The following is a 27,070-nucleotide window of genomic DNA, read 5'->3' as shown; positions in this document are numbered from 1 at the left end:
CAAGAAAGCAGTTAACCCAGCAGGGGTTGGAGTAGCCCTGCACTGGTTGCGGGCAGGGTTGCTCCAGCTCAGTGGGGCACACCACAGGCAGGGGGCGCTGCAGCTCCAACAGAACAGCCCCCACCCACATCACGTTTGATTCACATTGTAGGTGACATGAGAAGAAAACAGGATTGACTCTAAAATAGCCAGTGATAGGAACAACAAAAGCCAAAGAGCTTCACTGCAGTCAAAAATAAGATGCCCCGTGTTATCCATCATAAGTAGATATGGAACATCAACATGACTTCCACCTACACTAAGGCCACAATTCTGATTTATGAAGAGGAAGTTTCCATGAACATAGACTGCACTACTGTCAAACACCAAATCCATTTTAATAAAATAACTTGTGAAACATTTTGCGATCTTATATTAGTTCAAAAGTGTGATTAAGAACAAATTTTTGTTGCAATTCTGAAAGAGGAACACTGGTTTCAAGTTTCCCAATTTGGGCCAATTCTACAGGATTTTTAAAACTGATCATTTAATTCATTTCTGGAAAGTAACTGCTAAATTTAAAAGTAATGTTTCATCAAAGCAACAGTTACTGAGTTAATAAGGTGCAATTTACAAATGCTCTTATCCAGCAAAATTTTATACTAATCACCATGCTATAATTTATGTTAAATAAAAATTATTAATGTGAACAGAAATTCAAGGCTAGGGTTAAATGAAACAATGATGCATTAATGGAAGACCACAGGAAAGGGAATTAGGCAACATAATGTTTAAAACAATCTGTTCCTAAGGAAGGGAAATCAGACTGTATTAAAATCTGTTAAGTAGTATCTAATCAGCCTCGCTCTTACCTTGGAAAAAAGTATGCTGCTCGTAGAAAAGTATATATAGGTGGAACCTCTTTAGTCCGGCATGCTCTGATCCAGCAACATCCATGGTCCTGCAAGATTTTTAGTTAGCCAGATGTTTACTTATCATGGGTGTGGCCAAGTTTCCCATGATCCCACAAAGTTTGTTTATAGCCACCAGTCCTGGCTCTCAGTGTTCTGTGTAATTTAGCTCTAATTTACCCCAAAATGTCTTCTAAGAGCCCAGTAAGCAGTGGTAAGTGTTGGTAATGCTTCTAGACAATATTGATCTCCCATGGTCTGGCAAATTCTCTGGTTTGGCACCAGTCAGGACCTGAGGGTGCTGGACTAGAGAGGCTCAACCTGTACCTCAAGCAAAAGTAAACGTTTACAGAGTCAGGCCATTGTTTAGTAAACAAAAGATACAATTCCATTTCTAGTTTCTCATTTGTTGGCTGCAGAGGCAGCATCTGAGTGAAGAAACACCTCATCCCTCTTCAGGATCTATGAATGCCACAGGTGTAGCTGAAGGACCTCCCACTCAGCCCTTTTTGGCCAATGAAGTTCACCGCACCATGAGATCTGGGGAAGTACTCCTGATCTCACTAGTTAGAGTGATAGGGTGTAAATATTTTCTTAAATTAAAGTAGGTTTAAATTTGTGCTAGGTGATGGGTTAGATACAACCACTGAGGGGATAATTCAACACTTGTAGTTAGGTGTTATGGTTTTAAAATTTCACATTAATTTTGATATGAAAAGCATGCGATACTAGACAACATTCATTCCAAAGACATTTTATACATCTCCTGGTTTCCTCTCCACTACATCTCCATTACTGTTAGGTCCACGTAGGAGAAGACCACATAGCTGACTAGAACCACAAAAGTGAACCCCCACACAAATAGAAAATTGGAAGCCATGCCTTAAAAATTGCTTTCTAGAAAATAACATTAATCAGTCCAAATGATGATGCCAAAGTTAACAGAACCTTGTATTTGAACATACTGAACCGCTCCTGTTTCAGTGCTTCTTAAACCCAAATGAATCACATGATCTAATCTCAAACCTCATAAATATGAAATATTACTCAATCATCCTTCCTGTTTAATATCCACAGTCTGCTTGCTTGATCAAGAGCTTCTGCATATATCAAAAGTAATTACGACATAGGAAATAGTTTTAGCTAGAGAAGGCCGGCCATCAGAAAAAACAACTTTTAAATAAATGGACTATACAGCAAGTTCACTGTGTGGTCACAGTTCTCCAACCTGCATCCTCCTACCACATCCCATTTCTCCCTCTAATGGATATCAAAAGTACCAGATTTTAACGATCACCTGAATTTGACCATTAGAGGCAAATTATGATGTAGAATTCATAACTAAAAGACTGCAGAAGAAAACAGAAGTTGAGCAATCCGGCAAGGTGACCAAACATATCACTGCATTCAAAGAGACCCAAGATTGCCCAAAATGCTAACCAGGAGATCAAATGATTGAAATTCTTTTAGAAGTCCACTAATCAACACTTATACACATTTTTTTTTTTAAGTATCTTCCGTCACTAGTATTTATTACACAGTTTTCTAAAGATCAATTCTAATTCAAGATCAGGGATGTATCAGTAAAATCCCGATCAGTTAACCAGTTTAAATATTACATTAACAAAACATTTAACCGACTGAGCAGGATCCCAGGTGAAGACACCACCCCAGCCCGGCTGGAACAGCCCCCAGCTGCAGAGCCTTCAGCCCCAACCATGTGTGGCTGGTTGCTTACTCCTGGCCCTGCGTGGGGCCACTCAAGGGAAACCAGTTAACTGTTACTCAGTAAGAGCGATGTTTACTAGGTAACCAGTTACCCATTCACATTGCTAGTCAAGATATGGAAGATTCTCACCAACACCAGTTCGTACATTTTCTGTTTTCTATTATGAACTGCCTGGAAACATACTGAGTGTTAGGAGAATTTAAAACTATGACAGCCACTGTCTCTATTCCTGTTGTAAATACATTTTTGTCAAACAATGTTTCAGGACAAAAAATTATGCAGCAGATTTGCTTCTTTAAAATGTGATAAATACTTAAAGCAGCTTCTTACTAGGAAGTCGTTTAAAAAGGATTGCATTACACATTCCTTTAAATCTATTAATTGTCTTTTTTTTTTTTTTTTTTTTTAAGAATCTAACTTAGCCCAACAAAACAAATTAAGGGTTAAAATAGCTACTGCAACCTCAAAGTCATCTCATAATTTATCACAGAACACTCTAAGACTATTGCAATAATTAATTCACATTGGGGAAAGTTAGGAATAAAACAGCAGCCACCAAGCGTAAATCCCATTGCTTCTGTTGGTTTACTGATTTAGGTGGAACAGTCTATCTTGAAATAACTATCCTTTGGGTATCTTCTAAAATGTAACTTTCAAAAATTATAGACCTTTATTAGTACAATATTAATCGGTAGGTCATACAGAGTATACTACATTCTACTCGAGACAACTATGGGATTAACACTTTAAAATTTAAAAAAATACTCTTAAAGTCTACAGTGAATGAGTAAAGCAACCACATAATCTTTACCGCTAATAGGTATAAGATAATTATCCTGTCAAGAAATCCCAAGGGCCCACCTCTACATGCCCATGCACATCAAGCACATAATTTTCCACAGAGTGCACAAAAATACAGGATAATACAATTTCCATATTGCAAAAATCACAGCAGCGCCAGCTCCCTGGTATCAGAGCCGGCAGCCAGTGTGCGCTAGGAGCTGGCTCCCTGCTGCTGGTTCCACTCCTGGGGAGCCAGCTGCAGAGCAGGCTCTGGGCGGGAGCCTGCATATAACTGTTACAGTAACTGATAAGCTTATGCTGATTGGTTACATCCCTAATATTAATCCAAGATAATGGATATAAGTCATGGATGTGCTTTTTCCATTGAAAAGTATCTCCAAAATCTTTTCATGATCAAGAACACAAATTAATTTTTTATTGCGCTTTTACACAATTACCTACTCACCTACTCAGAGTTTTGCAGCTGTAATAAATTTACTCTTCTAACATCTCCAAATAAAACATGAATCAGTAGGTATATAGTTTAGGATGAAGGATAGTTAAGTTTTATAACAAAATGCTCTGGATACAAGTTAAAACCATAACCAGCATTTGTTCATCAGATACTTAGAAATTAAGACACTCTCAAATTATTTGTAAAGTTGTTACCCTTAATAGGAGCTTCAGTAATGTCTCTATGGGAAATCTACTGATAACTTAATTACTAAAGCAGTTTTCCACAATACATCCTCACCAGTTTCCCTACAGCCAACTCTGAAGTCAATTTTTCTCTTTTTCCCCCAGGGATAAGCACATACAGTATCATTTCAAGATGACTGCTGACAGGATTAACCAAATTCACTTCCTCTGAAATACAACTGCAGAACAAAACAAGAGAATTTTTAAAAAGCATCACACCTTGATGGATAAGTCTTCTATTTCTTCTGATTTTTGTTTTCCTTTTAGAGGTACTCTCACAAGGTCAGTGAGAAAATTCTAATTTTCAGCCTTAGATAATCTGGTCAGACAAAGCACCCAAGATTTTTAAGTCCAGGTGGCAGTGATTAAATTTTACTTGTCTGGACTGCATTTGATTGTTTCAAGCACTTGCACAATAGGATTTTTCCAGAAGTTGACTAACACATCTTCATTCAAATATAAGATCTCTATTTTGCAATAACCTTTGAAGTCATAAAGAGGTGAAAGTTAGTCACTAAAAAAAAAAAAAAAAAAAAAAACATGACCAATATCTTCCTCAAGCTTTAAGAAATAAAAACACTACATACCAAAGCACTCTAGAACTACTTGGGTAGCACTGTAAGTATTTTGGATATTTGGTGATTTAAGGGCATACAAATTTCCTCCTGGTATCCTGACAGATCCTTAGCTCCAAGGTAAACTGTAATTCTCTGCATGTACACCCATATTCCATGGTGAAGCTCCATAAGGTCCAGGTGATTTCAAGCTTGTAGCGATTTATCAGTGAGAATGGATATAAAAAAAATAAAATAAAAAAAATCAAGGGAACACCACAATGGAGATTTTATCATCATACACAATATCACTGCTAGAAAGAGAAGTGAAGAACCTTTCCTTGTAAGTGGGAAATATATTGAGCACATTCCAGATTATTTGCATAATTTAGAAATGGACGAAACTAAATATTTACAGACAGCAATGGTGCATAGGTCAGAATTTTCATCTGAATCATCTACAGTGGAAGGACTATATGGCATATAAAGTTAATTTATTCATTCTTTGCTTGTGACTTTGGTTTAGATTTGACTCAGGTTCACAAATGAGTACAAGAGTGTCAGACTAGCATTCAGGAAACGTTTGTTCATATTATGAAACCACTATACAGGTAGCATTCTTGCTCAGAATTGTATTGTGCTACAACGCACTTGCATGCGCCATACCTGGCTTCCACCTTATTATGATCACTACAATTAAGTTTTTTAGGTTAGCCATATATATTTTAAAAAAAAGTGAATACTATTTTGACTACTTAAGGAAATCCCCAATGAAAAAGCAAATTTTTTGTGCTCTCCTTAAATTAAGATAAGAAAAGATAAGCTATATATACACTGCACACAAAAATGGCCCAGAGCTTTTAACGAAAATTAGACCCACACTGAACAAAGAGAGAGATGATTGTTATACAGAAAAAAGTTAATGTGACAGCCAATCAAAACCGAAGTCTGGCTGATTTTAATCTATTGTTATGAGTAACAACTAAGATAACCGAAAGATTGAGGGGTTTTTTTTTAATTGTGCATGTGACAGTGGTTTGTGTGGAGTCCATTTCCCCGGTGTAAAAGTCTCTCACCAATACTAGCTGGGAAGATAAATACTGTAGAAAATAGGAAGATGTAATTATAAGGCCACACCAACTGGTGAAGAGAAACTGAAGAGATTCAGATGCAGGTATAACTACTATCACCTAATTTTTTTGAAGTCTGATTTCTAGTTGACAGTGTCCTTTTAAATTGAAAGGTCAGAATGAATGGAATTTTGCATTCTATCAGCATAAGTAAATTCTGGGTCCTGAGTACATTTAGAATATCTTAATTTCTATTCTGCTAAGATTGTGATATATTTTGATATTTTACATCAGCAAACCTTTTGTTCTATGTTCAAAATACATTCTGATTAAACACTATTAGCTGCATTGTAGGTTAGCATACATGACACTAAATAGAAAAAACCCTTTCAAGGTGGCATTTCCTCTGTCCACTTCCAAATGCAAGTAATAGTTCCAACAGTAAGACAGTTTCCAAATGTTGCTCATATCTAAACATATTACGCGTGTTTAGGAAAGCATTAATGAGCAATGTCATGCAATATGCTTTCAAATAAAGAGTAACCTTATAGATTATATATATATATATATATATATATATATATATATATATATATATATATATATATATATAAATTAACCTTGCAAGGAACCTATATCAGAAAGCAATACCAAGAAAAATTAATGGCACATTCACAGATAATTCCAACTGAAAATAGCTACAAAGAATCCAGTTCTCTGAACTTTCCTCAACTTAGGGCAAGTTTGTAACCTCTCTCATTCACTCACTAACTAGATTTCAGCAACTTAGAAATCCACTTCAAATATTATATTTTTCTTTTTCGAACATCGTTGTCCTTTAGTTAAGAAGGAACTGTAGAACACTGACATTTTACTACACAGTAAGGCTACGTCTACACTGGCCCCTTCTCCGGAAGAGGCATGCTAATTTCTAACTTTGGAATAGGGAAATCCCGGGGGATTTAAATATCCCCCGGGGGATTTAAATAAACATGGCCACCACTTTTTTCCCGGCTTGGGGAAAAGCTGGAAAAGAGCGTCCAGACTGGCGCGATCCTCCGGAATAAAGCCCTTTTCCGGAGGCTCTCTTATTCCTACTTGCAAGGCCATGTTTATTTAAATCCCCCACGGATTTCCCTATTCCAAAGTTAGAAATTAGCATGCCTCTTTCGGAGAAGGGGCCAGTGTAGACGTAGCCTAAGGCAAAAAAAAAAAAAAAAAAAAAAAAAAAAAAAAAAAAAGAGAGAGAGAGAGAGAGAGCAAGAGACTTGGACACAATCCTTATGTAAAAAGAAACATAGTATTGTAATATTGCTTTTATTCGGGTCCTAAAACTGTGCTCTACAAGTTACCACTATGTTAAAAAAAGATAATCTAGCCCAACTTTCCCTTACATGATAAAAGTCTATCTGAAGAAGTGGGTTTTGCCCACGAAAGCTCATACCACCATCTACATGTTTTGTTAGTCTTTAAGGTGCTACTGGACTATCTGTTGTTTTTTTAAATACAGACTAACTCCGCTATCCTTCTGGAGTGTTTAAAAATAAAATGAAATACATAAATCCAGTATAGAACCAGCTGTCATTATCCATGGACTGCACTGGTTTAAACTAACATACAATGTCAATATATTTACATAAAGCCTAATATTTCAAGTTAACTCACTAGTGATACAGGGAAATATCTACCACCTGGATACATTATTGTTTTTTCACTGAAGTTACATAGTTCTGTTCAATGGTGAAGTAAAAAAGATGGTTAAAGACCTTTTTTCCCCCCAAAGCAAATAAAACAAAAACTTCAGACAGCAGAAGAGTTTATTCAGCACAGCATGCATATTTACACTTGCATTGAATATTAAGAGTGGACAGACGACTAATTACTATTAAAACAACGTACTTCTACACCGATAACAACGAGCCAGTTTTGAAGAGTAGCATCAGACCAGGCAGAGAGGGCTCTACCCTCAAGTTCGGACAATTCTAGAATAAGTCACCTCCATTGTCTCCTGCAACCCCACACGGATGAGAGGAACTCGGGATGTTTACAGATCCCAACGCCACAATTCAGTGTCGGCATCAGCAGCAACCCCCCCTCCCCCCCAGCCCAGTGAGAGAGGACGGCAGGCAGCTCAGGGGCAGCAGCTGCTTTCCCACCTGCAGCTTCCGTGCCCAGCCCATCTTCAGACCCTACGCGCCTCGCACCCCCCTACGCGCCTCTCCCCTTCCCAGAGGGCTGGTTTAGGGGCTGCCCGCCCCCCGCCCTTCCCTAGGAAGCAGCGATGCTCTGGAATTCCGCCAGCAACCTCCTGGCAGAAACCTCCTCGTCCCCCAACGCCTACCCCGCCCCCACTCCGCGCTCGCCCCGTCACTCCCCCCCACAAGCCCGTCACAGCTCACCCCCCCCAAGGGGGGGTCTCTCTAGATGCCCCCCCCAAAAATCCCCTCCAGCCCCCACTCCCTCTGCAGCGCACGCCGCCCCCGCCCCCTCCCCGCTGCGAGGAGAGGGCAGCCGAACATGACGGCTCCTGCAGGCCCGGAGAGGGCGGGGGAGGGAACGGCCGGGAGCCCCCGCCTCCGCCTCCCCACCGCTGCCGCGCTAGGCCCCGATGCCCGAAACGGCGGCCGCGCCGATCCCCCGCCGCCCGGCGCAACCCTCCCCCGCTTACCGGCAGCGCCGCGCTGGAACCGAGCGGGCGGGCGGCTCTCGCGAGCGGCCGGACTCGCCGAGTCTCTCACCTCAGCCTCAGCGCCTCCGCCGCCGCCATCTTGTTGGCTCCCCCCACCTACTCGGCCGGCTCCGCCCACTTCGGCCGGGTCCTGCCAGCTACGTAACAAACCCTCACAGCCAGAGGCCTGTTTCCCGTGTTCTCCCCCGCCTTATCCGGAGTTGCTCACAAACACTCGGGCTTTTTCTATTCTCCTCTGGATTCCCACAGACAACGGAGAAGGCTGGCCGTTCCTGGGCAGCGGAAGGTGGAGGGCGTCACTATACCGCTGCCAGGACCTTTCGATCGGTGCAGCCGTAAAGGCCTCCCCCCCCCCCCCGGGGGGAGGGGGGATGGAGCGGGATGCCCGCGGCATGGCCACAGGGGAGCCTTTGCCATATAGTGGGGAGGGCAAAGGGGGCGCTGGCCCTAGGGAGCAGAGACTTGGCCATCGGGTGGGATCTCAGCAAAGACGCGGGGGGGCGTGAGGAGAACTCACTGTGGGAAGGAGCAGAGGGAGCTGTGGCCCCATTGGCAGGGGCTGGGGACTAAGCAGTGGCTCTCTAAGGGCTGCAGTGTCACACTTGCTGGGGGAAGGGGGGTTAGTTACAGCACAATGCGTTGCACTGACACGAGCAGACCGGCTGTTGTCATCCCCAAAAGTGATCCATGCCAACGGCCAGTGCGCTGAAATGTCAGCGGGCTGAGCGATAGTTCTGCTTGCGGTGGCTCCGTTGGCCAAGCCGCTGGGTGCAGCAACAGAGCTCTGCAATAGACAGAGGATCCCCTTTTTTTGGGGGGGGGGGGGTATTTTATTCAAAGAATGATATCATACCCAGAAAAACTGTATACATGCACCCACACCCAAATAAAGGCAAATCAATGCATTTTATAACAAGTGAAATGTTTATCAATGCGGTATAGGTGGGGAGGGGAGGAATAAACAGAGAAGGCAAATCCAAATACCTTACATGCACAATGTCTGGGATTAAAATAAGAGTGAATACAGCACAGGGAATAAATCAGCTTTACATGTTATCAGTGCAAATAATGCATTTCTTTAAAAATCCATGTTACAGGGCTGTTAACGTGAAGATTGGAATGAGCGAAAATTGTAGGTATTTCAATGAAAGGAGCACAGTAAAATCCTTCAGCACAGGTGAAAGTCCATTTTTAGGACTACCTTAAAATGAATCCTAAATTAAGGAAATCCCTCTCTAAAAGGGAATGAGAGTTGGCAAGTCTGCAATATATTTAACATGTTTCATATACTGTGCATAGCTTGAAGGGCAGAGGAGAATAAATAAATTAAATTAATTAATAAAATTAGAAAAAACAGATAGTTCTGCCAAGTGTCAATTTCAGGGAGACTCATATTTGTAATTTATTTTTCTCAAGCCTCTTGTACTAGTGATGAAGGGTTTTTAAAAATGTCCTAATGAGACAATTAAAATGTCACCTTTATTATTTTTAAATGACCCCTTTTCAAGTGGCCCATTGCAAATAAATTTTCTGCTAATTTTTTGAACATTGCCATTTTAAATGTACTAACACCACAGAGTGATCCCAATTCTCAGGCATTCTTCACAGGAAAAAAAGGACTTCTAATGGATATAATTTGTCATATCTTAGGGAGTGAGCATCTCTGATTCCAGGCTCTTACAGGCTGCATTGAGTGTGAAGGACTTAGCAGGTTGATGTACTTGATTAGTACAGTATGTTATTATTAATAAATACATTTATATTTATCTGTTAAATTGCTGTACAAGTGTGCCCTAAAGAGTACACACTCCATACTCTCAAACTTGCAAACACCTACACACACAGTTTATTTTCTGGACTATGAGTGAAACCGTTGATTTCAATATGTTTACTGACAATGTGTAAAGTGAAACATCCACAAATCTTTATAGTGTCAGGTCCTAAATAGACAAGACAAATAGTAAAAACAAGACAATCTACAGCAGAGGTGGGGAACCTTTTTTGGGTCAAGGGCCACTGACCCACAGAAAAATCAATCAGGGGCCACATATAAGTGAGAAGCAAACAAACAAACAAAACAACAACAACAACCCCTCAGTGATTTCCATGACTGAGAAGGAGAAAGATACTCCCCACATTCCCCTCGCATACCGGAGCCCAGAGAAGCTCAGGCTTGTAGATTTTGTGTGATCCACCTCCACCGGGGAGCTGGAGCACCACCATGGGCTCCCCAATGTTGTGGGAGGAACCCCAAATCTCGGAGGCCAGATTTAGGCAAATCAGGGGCCACATTTTAGGTTCCCCACCCCAATCTACAAGTAAAATGTCAAATGTACATGTATTTTTAGTTTTCATATTTTGAATGTTGATTTCCCCCAAACTATGGTCCTTATCCTGCTCTGCAATCTATGTCCAAGTGGTTCAGACTTTATCCTTGTTGACTACTCTTCTCTCCTGCACATCCCCCAAGAAAACATTCTTAATATATTTTATTACTTTTCTAATTTTAAATTATATATTTTTTTCTGTTCCTCTATTCCCTCCACCTCCCTTCCATGGTAAATTCAGCCTCTAATCAGCACTACAGCCTTCTATTTGATGCTATGACAGTTATAATTGCTATGCATCACAGAGGTCCAAACAGGAGTCTGGAATCTCTGAAACCATGCTACTTTTGCCCTACTGCTCCTTCAGCTCTTTTTTATTTAGAAGATTACAACTAATCTATGTGGCTCCTGTAATCTACATTAGATAGCAGCAACAGGATAAACAAATTGTACAATCTTAAGTCCTATATTTATTATATTCTCTGGTTTCTCTTCAGCTAGTATAAATCTTTCCCCTTCTAAAGATTTGTGTGGAAAGGAACATTTATTTAAGTGCCAACTTCCTGTATTTGGTGCTCTCCAAGACCCATGAACAAACACAGTCGTTGGATCTAAAAGTTTACAATGTACGGCCATGCAACTGGATTTTCACAAACTGATCCCAGATTTCAGTGGTGTTGAAAGGTCCATCCATTTGGACCTGACTACAGAATCTCATCTGAGGCTCCAAACCAAGAGGGAAGAACTTGGCGTGTAAACTCTCTTGGTCACGAATGTACTTCCTATGAGGTTGGTACCTCAATCTAGCTGCTTAGCACATTCTTTGTGACTATAGCAAGACAAGTGATTATAAACAGTGTTGCTTAATTTCTTGTGGACAGAGCAAAATGCATGCAGTGGGAGAGGTGACTTTAGAGGGAGTGCAGACAGCGATAGGTGCGTATGGGGACTATCTGTAGCCTTGATGTGGCCTTTTCTGATGTCCCCGTGGGAGCCTGCAGAACAGGGGAAATTGCTGAGGCGGGGGGGGGCGTTCTTTGTGCACCAACCCTTTTGTGGGTGGAGTTCCTGCCAGGGGCTCGTTTTCCCCTCCCCCCAAGGGGGCAGTGACGGAGGAGAGCGAACCCTGCGTGCTTCCCTATCCCTTCCTGGGTTCACACAGGGAGCCGGCCTTGCTCAGAGAAAAACCCATTCGAGACACGGAACCTTTTTTGCAGCGTCCCCCTGTTCCTGCCCGGACCGTCCTGGTCCCTTCCGGTTTCGGTCGCTATGGCGCTGGGATGGCTCCTAGCGGCGCTGCTGGCGCTGTTGTGGCTGGGCTCGCGCTGGCTGCGACGACGCGGCGCGGGTTGGGGGCACCGAACGCTGTGTGCGGTGGGAGCTGCGCGGGCCGATGACGTACGCGCCCTGATCTTGACGGCGCACCCTGATGACGAAGCGATGTTCTTTGCTCCCACAATCCTCAGCCTGGGCAGGTTTCGGGCCGAGCTGTGGCTGCTGTGCGGCTCTACAGGTGAGGGAGGGGAGCTCGGGGGTGAGGCTGAGAAACAGGTACCGAGCGGGGAGCCAGAGACGGGAAATACCCCCACACCGCACTCAGTGACGTCATCAGGCCGTGACGTCAGCGTGCCATGATGTCATTACCCTGTGGTGATGTCAACCAATCAGGCTTTTGCGCTACAACCGGCTTGCTCATGATGTCATCACCCCACTTCACAATGGTATGATGTAACTGTGTTGTGTCAGACCCAGGGTTGCCAGTTTTGGTTCGCTGTTTTCCTGGAGGTTTCATCATATGATACCATTTGTAATGATCGGTCTTCAAAAACAATGAGTAGTCCTGTGGCACCTTAGGAACTAACCGATACATATAGCGTCAGGAGGGCAAAGCCCCCTTCATCAGATGAGCGGGAAGCTGAAGTGAAAATGACAGGAACCCAGAATTTATAACGGAAAAATAAAACGGGGGGGGGGGGGGAGGTACTGTCAATTGTATTACCAGTGCTAATGAGGCTAACTCAGTGGGGTGGAAGTTTCTGTAGACTCCAGGACAGTCCGGAGGGTTGGCAACCCTCATTTGCCACACCATGACTTCAGTACACCAAGACATCACAATGTTAGGTGTGGCCTTTGTAGCAGATGGACACTCCATTAGGAAGTCATTGCCCCATCATGATACACTGTAGCATTGCTTACAAAATATCCACACAAAACACAATATTGTGTCTGATGCAATATGATAGCATTGCATTAAAGCCTCGCCATTATGTTCAGTTCTAACTGACCTTTCAGACTACTTTTGCAGATCTATAACTTGATGCACTCCCCCACTTGATAGCAGTCCAGAACGTATATATCCATGCCAACTGTACCTCCCAAGACACTTTACAATGAATTAGATAATAGTGGAAAGAAATAAGATATCTAGTTGTGTAGAAGCATAACATATGATTGTTTATAAAACATTGTGGTGTGCATGGTGCTGCATAGACACAAAAGACAAGGTTCATTAATTTCCTTATTAGAAACTGTATAGTGTCGAATGCACATCTGAGTCATTTATTAATGGGAGAAAGGGCTCTCTGCATTTCTCAAGACTACAAGTAGCTTATTCTCAATTCTTCTGTGCCTAATTCTCCAGGCTTCATGTCATAACAACCTCTTGAGGTGAGAGGAGTTAATGGAGTATTTGGAGCTCATTGGTGTTACCTTTATCAATCAAAGTCCATCACCCATCTGGAGCTGAATATGAAGCTTCTAGGGTATTGCTGACTTGAATCATAAAGAGATGAGACTGGGACCCCATTTGGCTTTTCCTCAGCTGTGCAGAGAGGTTAGCAGCGCACAATGGCACCAAGACATCTCAATCTAGTGCATTTCTTATGGCTGAGAATATACCTGTCATTACATGCCATTTTCAAAGAAGTAAATCTGTTTTTAATCAATTTCCTTACAATCGTTGGCAATTGTCTTGTTACAGAGATTTCAAACATATCCAATTGTGTATTTTGTGCTACTTCAGATTCATCACTCGTGTTTTGTGTGAGGGAATCTGCCTTTGGAAGGGGATGGATGTATGGATCTTTCTAATTTCTTACTAGGATTCAGTGATTCAGGAGGTTGGTCCTTTGTTTGTTTGTGCAATAGATGAGGCTGGTTAGATATGGAGTGTAAGGTTCCCATTGTTTTCTTTGGTGAAATTTTAAAACAAAGACAAAACAGCTTCTTGGAAACCATCACACTTGCAATTGTCAGGTCATCACCAAAAATGCCATTAGAATTCATCAGGATTTGAGCATGGTGAACAAATTGTCAGTCACATAATCCAGCAATAACACCCCAATAGCTGCTTTTCTATTGAGAGAGCTCCATGGATGAGGTTCAGGAATTCTAGCCACTCAATGCTTTTCAGTAGCAATGGCTGCCCAGTAATGCTATTTTGTATTTATATAGCACCTGTCATCCTCAGATAGTTCACAAATTGTGGGTCACATTCTTTTCTCCACTGTGTATGAATCTCTCCTCAAAACGTCAGTGAAAGTTGTGTGTGTGTGTCATCGAAAGACAGAAATTGGCCCTGAATACATAAATTGTCACAGAAGCATAGCCACCTCTGCAGCGGAGATCTGCAACTCACTAACACGCCACACAGCACAGCACATAACAACAGAGTACATTTCGGCTAAGGAAAATCCTCCTTCCTTCCAATAGTATCCTGGGATCAATAAGGTCCAAGAGTAAGAGACAGAGACTCTATTTTTAAAAGACTCACATGCAGTAAACTGTACAGAACAACTTTAATCTGCCTGGAAAGGATGAAGGGTTGAGTTGATCCTGGTGGATCTGAGCCTCTGGCTCCAGGTAAGATGTAGCGTTCCAGTCTGATGTTTAGCTCAATAAGCCATCCCTTTGGATGATTAGTATCAGGAGCCTCCTGAAGACACACACTTCTGAGCTGCAGTACGAAAAGCCTACATTGTATTGTGACGAGCTTTACCCGCCCCGTTGTGACAGTAGATGTACACATGGCCTCCTCCATTCCTGCTGTGCCCTGAGTTAGGGAGACTTGGGCCAGCTCAGGCCGTAGGGCCTCCTCCCTCCCTGCTGCTCCAGGGATGCTGGGACACATATGTGCATGCGCGCTCTTCCCCTCCCTGTGGTGGGGACCGTGCACACGCTCCCTGCGCTGCTCCTCTTTCTCCCCTCCACGTGGTGGGGGAAGGGCTGTAGGTGGAGCTGGGGACTTACCTCCCCCTAGAAACTTCTCGGGTCTTCTTAAATGTTCTCTATGACGGCGTGATGGACACCTCTCCTTTTATCATAGTATAGATAAGAGAAGTTGTCTCTTATAAGGTTAATGTTTCATTCTGAGAATCATATAAAGCCGATTTTGACATTTTAGATTGCAGCACTTCATCAGCTGAGTGCTAGATTCCGATGACTCACCCCACAATTATAAAAAGCTCAGGGTAATTCAGAGTAGCTGACTACAAACTGGAATCACACGTTAAAACTCTGCTGTGCTTTCTCATTTTATTGCTTGGAAGTTATAATTGGCTGCACAGGGCAGCTCTCCTGGGGCCATATGAACTCTCACCTGGACTTTTCATGATTCACTCTAACAAATGGATCAGGGAACATGGAGGCAAGATGAGAAGAAAATAATTAAATCAAGAAGCAGCCGGAGTCTTAAATCAATGAGTTCTAGTTCCCTGCTAACCTTGGTCCTATTGTGTCTATTGTAAGATGTGCAGAATGCTATTTTCTAAATGTGGGTTTAACATCTCATAACATTCCTGTCTTGGTTCTATAAATGCTTTTCAATTCTGCTCTATTAGCTCCTTCATGAACATAACTTAGTACATAAGAGCGGCCACACTGGGTCAGACCAACAGTCCATCCAGCCCAATATCCTGTCTGCTGACAGTGGCCAATATCAGATGCTCCAGAGGGAGGGAACACAACAGGTGATCCTCACATGATCCCTCCCCTGTCACCCACCTCCAGAGAAACAAAGGCTAGGGACACCATTCCTACCCATCCTGGCTAATAGCCATTGATGGACCTAACCTCCATGATTCTATCTAGCTCTTTTTTGAACACTATTAAAGTCCTAGCCTTCACCACATCCTCTGGCAAGGAGTTCCACAGTACAGTTGTTTTAGAAACAATACAGACTCCTGAGGAATTAGTTTCTCAACAAAGAGATTATGATAGGAAATCTTATACATTTCTTGTTCATTTAAACAGCATTTGATTATTGAAATATTATAGTTTTACAGGACTATTAATGCCCACGCATCTGATGAAGTGGGTCTTTGCCCACAAAAGCTTATGCTCTAATAAATCTGTTATTTTATAAGATGCCGCAGGACTTCCCGTTGTTCTTGCAGATTCAGACTAACACGGCCACTCCTCTGATACTTTACTCAAAGTGTAACTAACCCATGGAATTCACTGTAACAAAATATTGAGGCCAGGATTTTAGTAGAAGTAAGAAAGGGATTAGACATTTATTTATATGGATAAAAGGATTCTTCACTGTAACACTAAAAAGGATAAAAACATAAGAAAGCCATAAACTCATGTTTCAGGACATAAATCAGCCTTTATAAATGTGGGGGAGAAAGGCATTCCCTAAGAGTAGGTTATTCCATAATTATCCATTGTGGTTTTCTTGCATCTTCTGCTGAAGCATCTGATACTGGTCACTGTCAGACACAGGATTAGACTAGATCGGCCATTAATGTGATTTGGTGTGGCAAATTCCTGTGTTCCAACCAAGAGATCTCATTCATTGTAAAGGGCCAACTTTGCTCTCAGAGATGCACATGCAACCCATTTGAAGTCAAGGCAGGAGGGTGGCTGTATATGGTCCTAAAAGTTTACACTGGGGATGTTAAATATTGGTTAATTGAACAGTCGATTAACCTCATAAATTCTTATTGTTACTCAACTATTCTATAATCCCCGGCGGTGGGGCTGGCAACCAGCGCACTACAGCCCCACTCCCAAAAGCCCCCTGCCACTCCACGCTGCTGCCTCTGTATCAGAGGCACCAGTATGGGGTGCCAGGCGGGAGCTGGACCACGAGCGGCGCCAGTTTAGAAACCAGCTCCTCTTGCGGACCGACTGCCTGTCACCCTGTGCTGCTGCCTCTGATACAGAGGCTGTAGCGCAGGGTGGCAGCAGCTCCTGTCCGGGGAAAGGGGGTGTGAGCTCCCATGAGCTGGCACTGAGCTGGGCTGCCTGCCCGTCTGGCTCCTAATACACTTTAAATGCAGAGCCGCAGCAGGGATAGGTGCTAGATCTGGTGCAAGCCGGGACTGAGCTGGCCCAGGGGAGGGCTGGTGGAGGGGAGGGGCAGAAATGCGTGTAGTTATACCTATAGCATTAAGTAATAAGCGTTTGCTAAGCAGTTAATCGACTATACTGTTACATCCCTACTTTACACTGGGCCAAATGGAGTGTTTCCTGAGTATAGCCAGGCTGCCTAAACCGTTAAAAGTGTGGCTCTTTTACTGTTAAAGAGTGGCTTGCAAGTCTCCCCCCCTCTATTCTCCACCTATCAGCCTGCAAGGGGAGGGAGCTCTATCTTGTAGTGGAGTATAGGTTATAGGATTTGGTCCCTACAATGTACCTGTTCCTTTGTGGGGAACCCTAATACTAAGTATTTTCAAATCTTGCATGTGGTACCCACATGTGCTTGATGCTTTGAGGATTTTAGCTTTATAAGCAGAAAAATGTTCGCTCCACGATAAACTGAACTAACGTAGACGGTGTTACTGTATTTGTTATTCTCAGGAAATTACTACAATCAAGGTGAGATTCGTAAGAAAGAACTTGTACAGAGTTGTGCTATTTTGGGGATCCCTCCTTCCAATGTAACAGTTATTGACCACAGGTAACCATTTTTTAATTATAGCAGAAACTTCCTGTTTACAGAAAACAATGAGAATCAGCTAATGTACCCTGGACTTGGAAATCTAGTAAAAGATTATCTCGTGTCCCATGCAGCGAACTTAATTTATCAGTCAAATGGAAGTGCAATGAAACATTTATTGGCTACCATTGTAGTACTGTGTAAGGAAATCTAGGTCATTTGGACATGAATTCCAACGTATCTTGGTGCTTGCCTTCTGCACTGGGTTTCCAGGCAGGTGGATGCCGCACAGCTCCCGTGTCCTGCCACCCTGGAGTACAGGGGAAGTCAAGGTGGATGAGGGGAGGGGAGGAGCAGTGTGCGTGCTTCCCCTCAAGCCTCGGGCTCTCCCCCCTGGAAGTCGGCGCTGGCTCCACTCTTGCGGGGGTGCGATGCTGGATAGCCAGTACAGGCTCCCCATTGCGAGGGGAGGACCCGTTCATTGCGCATGCCACTGAAATTCATCTTATGTGCCACACTTTGCCAACCCCTGGTTACAGCTGGTTCCTGACTTGGTTACGATGTAGTTACAACTAATAGTGTAGATGGGCCCTTAACTATTCTGCATAATCAAGCTAAAGGTTTAGGCATGTCAGTTAAGATCCTGTCTGTGAATTGGAGTTGTGTTATGACTGGGCCTTTGGATATTTATGGCATCTATAGTTCTTTAAAAAAATTCCTGTCTGCATTGGTCTAATGAGCCATGGTAGCAGCAATTGGGATTTAACAGCACAATTTCAGCTGTACTGTGGGCAGGGCATTAGAGGAATGTCTGTGCCAACCTCAGCTGCTGTAAACTGCTGAGGCTCCATTGATTTCAGTTACTCTTATGCTGATTTGCACCAATCAAGTGCACCTGACTCCACATTGTAGAAACAAGTTGTAATGTGGTTTGCTCTCGTCTACCTTTCTGAGACCAAGTTATAGCTCTGCAGAGGCTGGGCTGTAGCAGCATCCCATAATGTGCTTTTAATGAATTGTGTGTATTAAACATCATCATGTGACAACGTAATACCCTGACTCTGTCGACTAGATGTCTGCACAGGATCCTTAGGTTGTGTCCATGCTTACAAGCTTACAGAGAGCACATGTATAGCTGCATTATGCCAATGGAGAGGTCTGTCGTTGACATCAAACCAGCTCAACAAGCAGCGGTAGTTATGTTGGCAGAAGAGTGTCTCTGGCTTACATAGTGCTCAGTACACAACCGCTTATACCAGAAAAATGTTTATCACTCAGATTGATATTTTTTTCACACTCCTGAGAGACAAAAGTTTTGCCGACAGACGTGCTAGTGCAGACATGGCCTTATTCTGTTCAGTGCTGTGTGGACATGGGGTATATTATGAAATCACCCATCCTGTGTTGCATGAGTACTTTCGAAACTTCCTTCTGGAGAGGCAGTTTAACACACTGAATTAGTAAATGTAGATGCTAGAGATTGTAGAGACACTAGAAATGAAGGAGTGTTGTGCAGCAAAGCAGTGAACAGGTCGTTGTTTTAGTTTTCAGAATACATCGAAGAATTGGTCTGGTTTCAACAAGATGAAATTCAATAAAGAGAGGTGCAAAGTACTTCACTGGATGCACAACTATAAAACTGGACATAATTGGCACGGCTGCAGTACTGGTCTGGGAATATTAGTTGGTAACAAGTTGAATATGAGGCAACAATGTGTTACAGTCGGAAAAAAAAGGCAAATATCATTCTGGGGTCTATTAACAATAGGGATGTAAGAGTTAAACTGGTTAACAAATAAGCTTGATGCTTATTGGGTTTTGTTAATGGTTAAACTCCACCCAGGGTTCCGGCTGCCACCCCACACCCAGTGTCTAAGCTGCCACCCTGTGTCCAGGGTCCTCTAGGCTCTTTCTTTGGCACGACGCCTGAAATTCTGCTGCCACCCAGCTTCACTGCACATTGGCCATCCTGGCTGCCACCCTATGCCGGAGCTTTTCTGCCATCTGGCATCCTGGTGCTCTGGGGGTCCCCCAGGTCCAGCCCAGTAGCTGGCTCTAGGATCCCAAGGACCAGGTGGCAGCAGAGATGATAGCCAGGTGTGGGGAGCAGCAGCAGAGCCCTGCATAAAGCGTGCAGCACCCCCTGCACTCTTAGCTCCCCAGGTAAACGTTTAGCCAGGCAACCAATAGAATTGTAATTGGTTACACGGATACGGCTTCTACATGTTATTTTACATCCCTGATTAACAGGAATGTTGTATGCAAGACAGGGGAGGCAATTATCCCTCTCCCGTGGAGTACTGTGTCTAGGTCTGGGCCCGACACTGTAAGAAAAATGGGGGCAAATTGGAGAAAGTTCAGCGGAGAGCAACAAAATAATAAAACCTGACCTGTGGGGAAAGGTTAAAATAACTGGGCCTGTTTAGTCTCAAGAAAAGAAGATTTTGGGGGTGAGGAGCAACCTGATAAGTCTTCAGATATGTTATGGGAAGAGAAGGGAGATCAATGTTCTTCATGTCCACTGAAGAGAGAAGTAGTAAATGGACTCAGTCTCCAGAAAGGGAGATTTCGGTTAGATAGCAGGAAGAACTTTCTAACAATAAGGATAGTTAAAATCTGGAACCAAGAAAGGTTGTGGAATTCCCAACACGGGGAGGTTTTTAAGGAGAGGTTGGACAAGCTCCTGGACTAATGCGCCAAGTGACGCAAGATAGGATGAAAATGGACAGCCCGTGGTGGGTAAAGAACAGGTTACGAACTATTTAGAAAAGCTAAACGTACATAAATCCATGGGTCCGGACTTAGTGCATCCGAGCGTACTGAGGGAGTTGGCAAATGTCATTGTGGAGCCTTTGGCTATTATCTTTGAAAAGTCGTGGAGATCGGGAGAAATCCCGGATGACTGGAAAAAGGCAAATGTAGTGCCCATCTTCAAAAAAGGGAAGAAGGATGATCCAGGGAACTATAGGCTGGTCAGTCTTACCTCGGTTCCTGGAAAAATCATGGAAGGGATCCTTAAGGAATCCATATTGAGGCACTTGGATGAGAGGAAAGTGATTAGGAATAGTCAGCATGGATTCACAAAGGGCAAGTCGTGCCTGACCAATCTGATTAGCTTCTATGATGAGGTAACTGGCTCGGTGGACATGGGGAAGTCAGTGGATGTTATATGCCTGGACTTTAGCAAGGCTTTTGATACGGTCTCCCACAATATTCTTGCCAGCAAGTTAAGGGATTGTGGATTGGATAAATGGACGGTAAGATGGATAGAAAGATGGCTAGAAGGCCGGGCCCAGCAGGTAGTGATCAATGGCTTGATGTCAGGATGGCGGTCGGTTTCTAGCGGAGTGCCTCAAGGTTCGGTTCTAGGACCGGTTTTGTTCAATATCTTTATTAATGATCTGGATGAGGGGATGGATTGCATCCTCAGCAAGTTTGCGGATGACACTAAGCTGGGGGGAGAGGTAGATACGCTTAAGGGCAGAGATAGGGTACAGAATGACTTAGACAAATTGGAGGATTGGGCCACAAGAAATCTGATGAGGTTCAACAAGGACAAGTGTAGAGTCCTGCACTTGGGACGGAAGAATCCCAAGCATTGTTACAAGCTGGGGACCAACCGGTTAAGTAGTAGTTCTGCAGAAAAGGACCTGGGGGTTACAGTGGATGAGAAGCTAGATATGAGTCAACAGTGTGCCCTTGTAGCCAAGAAAGCTAATGGCATATTAGGTTGCATTAAGAGGAGCATTGCCAGCAGATTCAGAGATGTCATCATTCCCCTTTATTCGGCTTTGGTGAGGCCGCATCTGGAGTATTGTGTCTAGTTCTGGGCCCCCCACTACAGAAAGGATGTGGACGCATTGGAGAGGGTCCAGCGGAGGGCAACCAAAATGATTAGGGGGCTGGAGCATATGACTTATGAGGAGAGGCTGAGGGACTTGGGTCTGTTTAGTCTGCAGAAGCGAAGAGTGAGGGGGGATTTGATAGCAGCCTTCAGCTTCCTGAAGGGAGGTTCCAAAGAGGATGGAGGGAGGCTGTTCTCAGTAGTGACAGATGGCAGAACAAGGAGCAATGGTCTCAAGTTGTGGTGGGAGAGGTCCAGGCTGGATATTAGGAAAAACTATTTCACTAGGAGGGTGGTGAAGCACTGGAATGGGTTACCTAGGGAAGTAGTGGAGTCTCCATCCCTAGAGGTGTTTAAGTGTCGGTTTGACAAAGCCCTGGCCGGGTTGATTTAGTTGGGATTGGTCCTACCTAGAGCAGGGGGCTGGACTTGACCTTCTGAGGTCTCTTCCACTTCTATGATTGTATAAGCACCTCTCAGGAATGGTCTAAGTTTATTTGGTCCTGCTGCAGCAAATCGGGCTGGAGTAGATGACCCCTCTAAATCCCTTCCAGTCCTACCTTTGGGTACGTCTAGACTACATGCCTCGGGCGAGAAAGGCATGTAGATTAGGCTTCTCGGCATAGGAACATGAAGCGGCAATTTAAATAATCGCCGCTTCGTTTAAATTTAAATGGCTGCCGCGCTGAGCCGATCAGCTGTTTGTCAGCTCAGCGCGGTAGTCTGGACGCGCCACGGTCGACATCAAAGGCATTTGTCAACCTCCCAGGTATACCTCATCCCAGGAGGCATACTTAGGAGGTCGACAAATGCCTTTGATGTCAACCGCAGAGCGTCCAGACGACCGCGCTGAGCTGACAAACAGCTGATCGGCTCAGTGCAGCAGCCATTTAAATTTAAATGCAGCGGCTATTATTCAAATCGCTGTTTCATTTTCCTATGCTGGGTAGCCTAATCTCCATGCCTCTGTCGCCAGAGGCATGTAGTCTAGACGTACCCTTTCTGTTTTTCTTGGTTTTCTCTTGAGTGAAGGCCACAGAGCCAGCAGGCCAGAGTTTTTCCTCAATTCCCTGGCTTTGAGGATTTAGGTCTGACTTTCAGTATTAGTTCAGCAGTGTCTTTTGGGTCAGATGAGATGAGTTTCTATTGGGAGTTCCTCTTTTGAGGGTATGGGGAGCCTGCTCTCCTTCCCTTCTGCTTGTGGGTTACTCTGTTTTGCGGGATCATCCGACAGGGTGGGAGAAGAGACAAGACACTGTGATTGACAAGGTGTAAGGAACAGACACTGTCTTGTAATGGAAGCAAGTGTCTCTTGAAATTTACAAAAAGGATATTTAAAAAATCCTACCAGAACAGAAGTGGCAATCCAGCGGCCTGGTGCCCTCTCCAGTGCAGTCTGCAGTTGGTTAGTATGTGATGCAAGCTTCCTGACACTGCTCTTACATTCCCACCAATGCATACCACCCAGGGCATTGTTTTATGCAAGCAATACCTTGGTTTCCTTAGTAAATAGAGTGCAGGTAATTTCAGAAGATGAGCCTTGATAACCTCTCCTGGTTGCAGTACATGTAAAATGCCTGATGTGTGATTTTCACAATGGAGGCTAGTGTGTGAAAGGCACAGGGGTAGATATTTAACTTGAAGGTGAGATAAAAAGTTAGGACCTTGTCTGTAAAGGCCTTCCTTCCGCATCTGATATTCGCAAACTTGTCACTTTGCCAACAAGTTGAAGGGCCAACTCCTGAAGTTGTTACTCAGTCCTTACTCAGACATCGGCGTTCCCTAGGGTGCCGAGTTTCCTTCCATGATATCTGTTCCCCATTTCTCTGAAACAAAATGCTAAGAAAAGCACCAGTGATTTTTAGACAGTTATGATTTCTAGAGAGGCTGCACTATCTTGCTGGTAGAATGACGCGCTGGGACCCCTGAGTCTTATTCCAGCTGCTCTACTGTGTGACCTTGGGTAAATCATTAACTGCCCTCGCCTGAGTTTGCACTTCTCTAAAATGGGGAGTACAGTTAAAGTATTTACCAGCTTGGCCTGAGATGACACTTAATCAACTCATGTCCGTTCAGTTCTCTGAGAGCCCCAGATGAAAGGCTCTGCAGCAGTACAAAGCATTATTCATGATCATTACTATCGCTATGGCCCTTTACCTGCAATAGGTCGAAGGCAGGTGACATTTTTAGAAGCTTGCTCCCGTTTGGTAGTTTGTCACTGGGTAAATTCTGAGCCCGTCTGTATTTTGTGCTTTCTTCCTAATTCTGCACAATTGTAAAGCGCTCCTGCTGAGCTCCCGGGCCAGGGCAGCCCCACTGGCCTTTCTGCAGTGCTTCCCCAAACACTGCATGTTTACACTACCCAACCTGCAGACTTGTATTTTGGTAAGGAAAACCCAAAGGACTGCTCGGTCTGGATCTGCTCCAGCCATTGTAGCATGGAGCTGAGTCATGCTACTTCCTCTTCCCTTGCATAATTTAAAACTGAGCTTATACAAAAGGGAAGACGACATGAAGTGTAAAGTCGATTGACGTGCTCAGTATTCTCACTTGGCTGGAGTTGCATATAAAACCATACGTGACACTTTCTTTCACATACCCACACAAAACCTAAGCATCGCTCAATCGGCCGAGAGTGGAACTTACACTAAGGCCCAACCTCTCATTAGGCAGCTCTCTGATATTAAGAAATCCTTTAAAGGAGCCCCAGGATTTCCAGGACAGTGATTGTCCAGCATTTTAAACACGTCTCTACAATGCAACTCCTTTTTACTGTTGTTTGGGCGGGCACTTAAGGCCGTTACGGTACATACTTCCTCAGTATAAAATAGCCTAAAGTCAGTATGCAGCTAATGGCTCTAATTGTGGGCCACATTCCAACATAAAGGGTCTCTTCCCTGAGGAATCCCCTTTAGGTGCCCAGGAAAGGGAACAGCCAACAGAGTGCACATTCATGACAGTTATAACGAGTTAATTAGTTGTGCTGGGCACAACAAGCCAGGTAGCCAGTTCAGAGGGGCAGATGAAGTTAGTCCAGGCAGAGAATTCAGTGGTTGTAAATTGTCCTAAATTCAGCAATTTACACCAGCTAAGGATCTGCCTGGGAGGGCACAAAGATGGCTTAAAGCCAACTTTGCCGCACACCCCAATCAGACTTCATTGGAGCTATGTAAACTAGTTTACCTGGTATAGGCAAAGAAGCGGGGATTTAAATAATCCTCGCTTCATTAAAATAAACATGGCTGCCTCGCTATGCTGATGATCAGCTGATCCGGCACAGCGCGGCAGTCTAAACGCAGATCTGTCAGATGGGGAAGCCTTTGCCAACCGATCCTGTAAGCCTAGTTTCATGAGGCATAAGGGATCGGTCGGCAAAGGCTTCCCCAGCCGACAGATCCACATCTAGACTGCCGCGCTGTGCCGGATCAGCTGATCAACAGCACAGCGTGGCGGCCGTGTTTATTTTAATGAAGCGGGGATTATTTAAATTCCCGCTTCTTTGCCTATGCCGGGTAAACTAGTTTACATGGCTCCATCAACGGAGCCATGTAGTCTAGACATACCCTCAGTGCCCACAGCCAAGAAAAAAGACAGTTGGAAAGTGGAACAAAAACATGTACATTAAAATCATCTTCTTAGTAATATGAATTGTAATGTAAACAATATTTGAATTGCCCACGGATGTTTGGTACATTTTAATCAACCCTTGCACATTACAACAATAGGCATTTTAATAATACCTATGTTATTACAGAGATGAAAGGTCATGGGTTTTACCTTATACATGTCGTGATCCTAACATTAAAAGGAACCGAAGTGACTCTCTGAAAGTCTGCCATCAGAGTGAGGGGTGTGTAATTATGACTTTGGGAGAAAATGTAACAACTAATCATTGTAACACAAACTAACTCAGCAAACATTTCTGCTGCCATGATATGTCTAAACTGGCAGGCACATCAGGCACTGGAAATATTTATGAAATTGGACAGAGCTCCAGTGTAATCAACAAAAGGGGTTTAACTCGAATGTAATCAACAAAAGAGATCCTGAGTTTTCCCACATGATCTATTGCTCTTCCAGCGTGTTCTAGTTTCTATGCCAGACTCAGCTTAACGTCTAAATTTCTTTGGTTAATTTCCAAGAGGATCATCCACTTTAAATCACGTAATGGAAGATCTATTTCATGAGCCTTCTGAGGGATAGACCTATCCATATATTGCAAAGAGCAAAATTCAAGTTACAGATTTTCTAATCCCGTTCAGATGTCAATTCACTACTTCTCATTAGTACTGTATAGGCAGTGTCTGCCCCTGGAGTCCCAGTTAACTTGCTGAGTAGACATAGGGAGTCACTGAGGTCATGTTCATAATGTAGAAGTTTGTTGCTAGCTGAATGGTAGAAAATACTATACAATTATTGGGGCCCAATTGCTTCCAAGTGGTGTCTCTTTAGAGTGCAGTGTGCAAGCCCAGTATCATTCTGCAGTATTGCCAGCCCCAAATGTTCAGGCTCACCACAAATCATGAGATTGGCTTTCAAATCATGGGATTATGTAAAAATGATAGATCTATATTCTTTGTATTTGGCTTCTGCTTTTTTGAGCCTTTAAGGTGCACATAGGTCACATTTTGACACTTTCTCCCTAGCCACAAGGGCTAGAAACATACTTTTACTGTAAGAATGAAGGCTGAAATCTTCACATATCCACCTGAGTCCAAGACCTTCTGAGGTCTCTTCCAGTTCTATGATTCTATGAGTCTATGATTCTATAAGAGCTGTGGCCTTAAGGTAAACAATAATTATTGTGAGACTCATTACAAAATCGTAAGAGTTGGCAACGCTGATTTTGTGGGCTGTCCCAGAAGCATAGTTAAGAGACTTAGTTGTTCTGCTGCAAAGACAATGAGTTGAGCCAGGTGCAGTTGGAAAATCTTGGGTATCCTATAGGGATGTCAGCATGTATTGGATTATATGATTAACCGATAAACCTGGGCTAATCGGTTAATCCTATTGACTACACGCACACCACCTTGCTGCTCCTGATATAGGCGTGCCGGCTTCCACAGAACCACCTCTCCCCCCACAGAGGCAGCAGTGTAGGGAGACAGGCAGGAGCCCGTGCTCCGGAGGAACTGACTTAAAAGCTAGCTCCTTATGAGCACCAGCTCCTGCAGAGCCGCCTGCCCCTCCCCTCCAGTGCTGCTGCCTCTGATAGAGAGGCAGCAGCGCAGAGGGTGAGGGGAGCAGGTGGGAGCTGGTTCACGTGTGAAGTAGGTTTCAAGCTGGCTCCCCGCACTGCTGCCTCTTTATCAGGCAGAGGGGGGGAGGACAGGAGCCAGTGCTTGCAGGGAGCCGGCTTTTAAACTTCTAAAATTTCCAGCAGCTACACGTTTACACAAATACATGGTAGTTAACATCCCTAGTACCCATCGGTGAGTGCTCTAGCTAATGAAATAGCATGTCTGAAGAATTCTGAAAACATTCCATCCAGTGTCATTTTGTCAGAAGGAGGATGATCACCACAGAAAACATCGAGGGAAGTGAAGTGAATAAAGAGGGGGTGACTGGAGGAGATTTGTAATGGGATGCAGCATTTTCATCT

At 43.7% G+C, this 27,070-nt stretch overlaps 2 protein-coding genes across 15 annotated transcripts in view; one reads left to right on the top strand and one right to left on the bottom strand.

Annotated features, from left to right (window-relative positions):
• NCOR1 (nuclear receptor corepressor 1) overlaps positions 1-8,602 on the bottom strand; it is a 113,118-nt gene extending 104,516 nt beyond the window's left edge. For 11 of the 14 annotated variants that reach the window (XM_075904319.2, XM_075904323.2, XM_075904328.2 and 8 more), the window contains exon 1: positions 8,394-8,546. The gene's annotated coding sequence lies outside the window, so the exon portion shown is untranslated. Of the gene's footprint in view, positions 1-851; positions 941-8,393 lie in introns of all 14 variants that reach the window. The other 3 variants (XM_075904321.2, XM_075904320.2, XM_075904332.2) reach the window with 3 other exon arrangements.
• A 3,313-nt stretch (positions 8,603-11,915) lies between these two features.
• PIGL (phosphatidylinositol glycan anchor biosynthesis class L) overlaps positions 11,916-27,070 on the top strand; it is a 100,031-nt gene continuing 84,876 nt past the window's right edge. Inside the window, exons 1-2 of the mRNA XM_006138745.4 lie at positions 11,916-12,254; positions 17,546-17,645. Of these exons, the coding sequence (XP_006138807.4) occupies positions 12,011-12,254; positions 17,546-17,645 (344 nt within the window). The 5' untranslated portion in view covers positions 11,916-12,010. The remainder of the gene's footprint in view (positions 12,255-17,545; positions 17,646-27,070) is intronic.

Source organism: Pelodiscus sinensis, chromosome 21 (genome assembly GCF_052426305.1).
Source record: "Pelodiscus sinensis isolate ZL-2025 chromosome 21, ASM5242630v1, whole genome shotgun sequence".
In the NCBI taxonomy this organism is placed as follows: domain Eukaryota; kingdom Metazoa; phylum Chordata; order Testudines; family Trionychidae; genus Pelodiscus; species Pelodiscus sinensis.
This window is presented reverse-complemented; position numbering and strand designations above follow the sequence as displayed.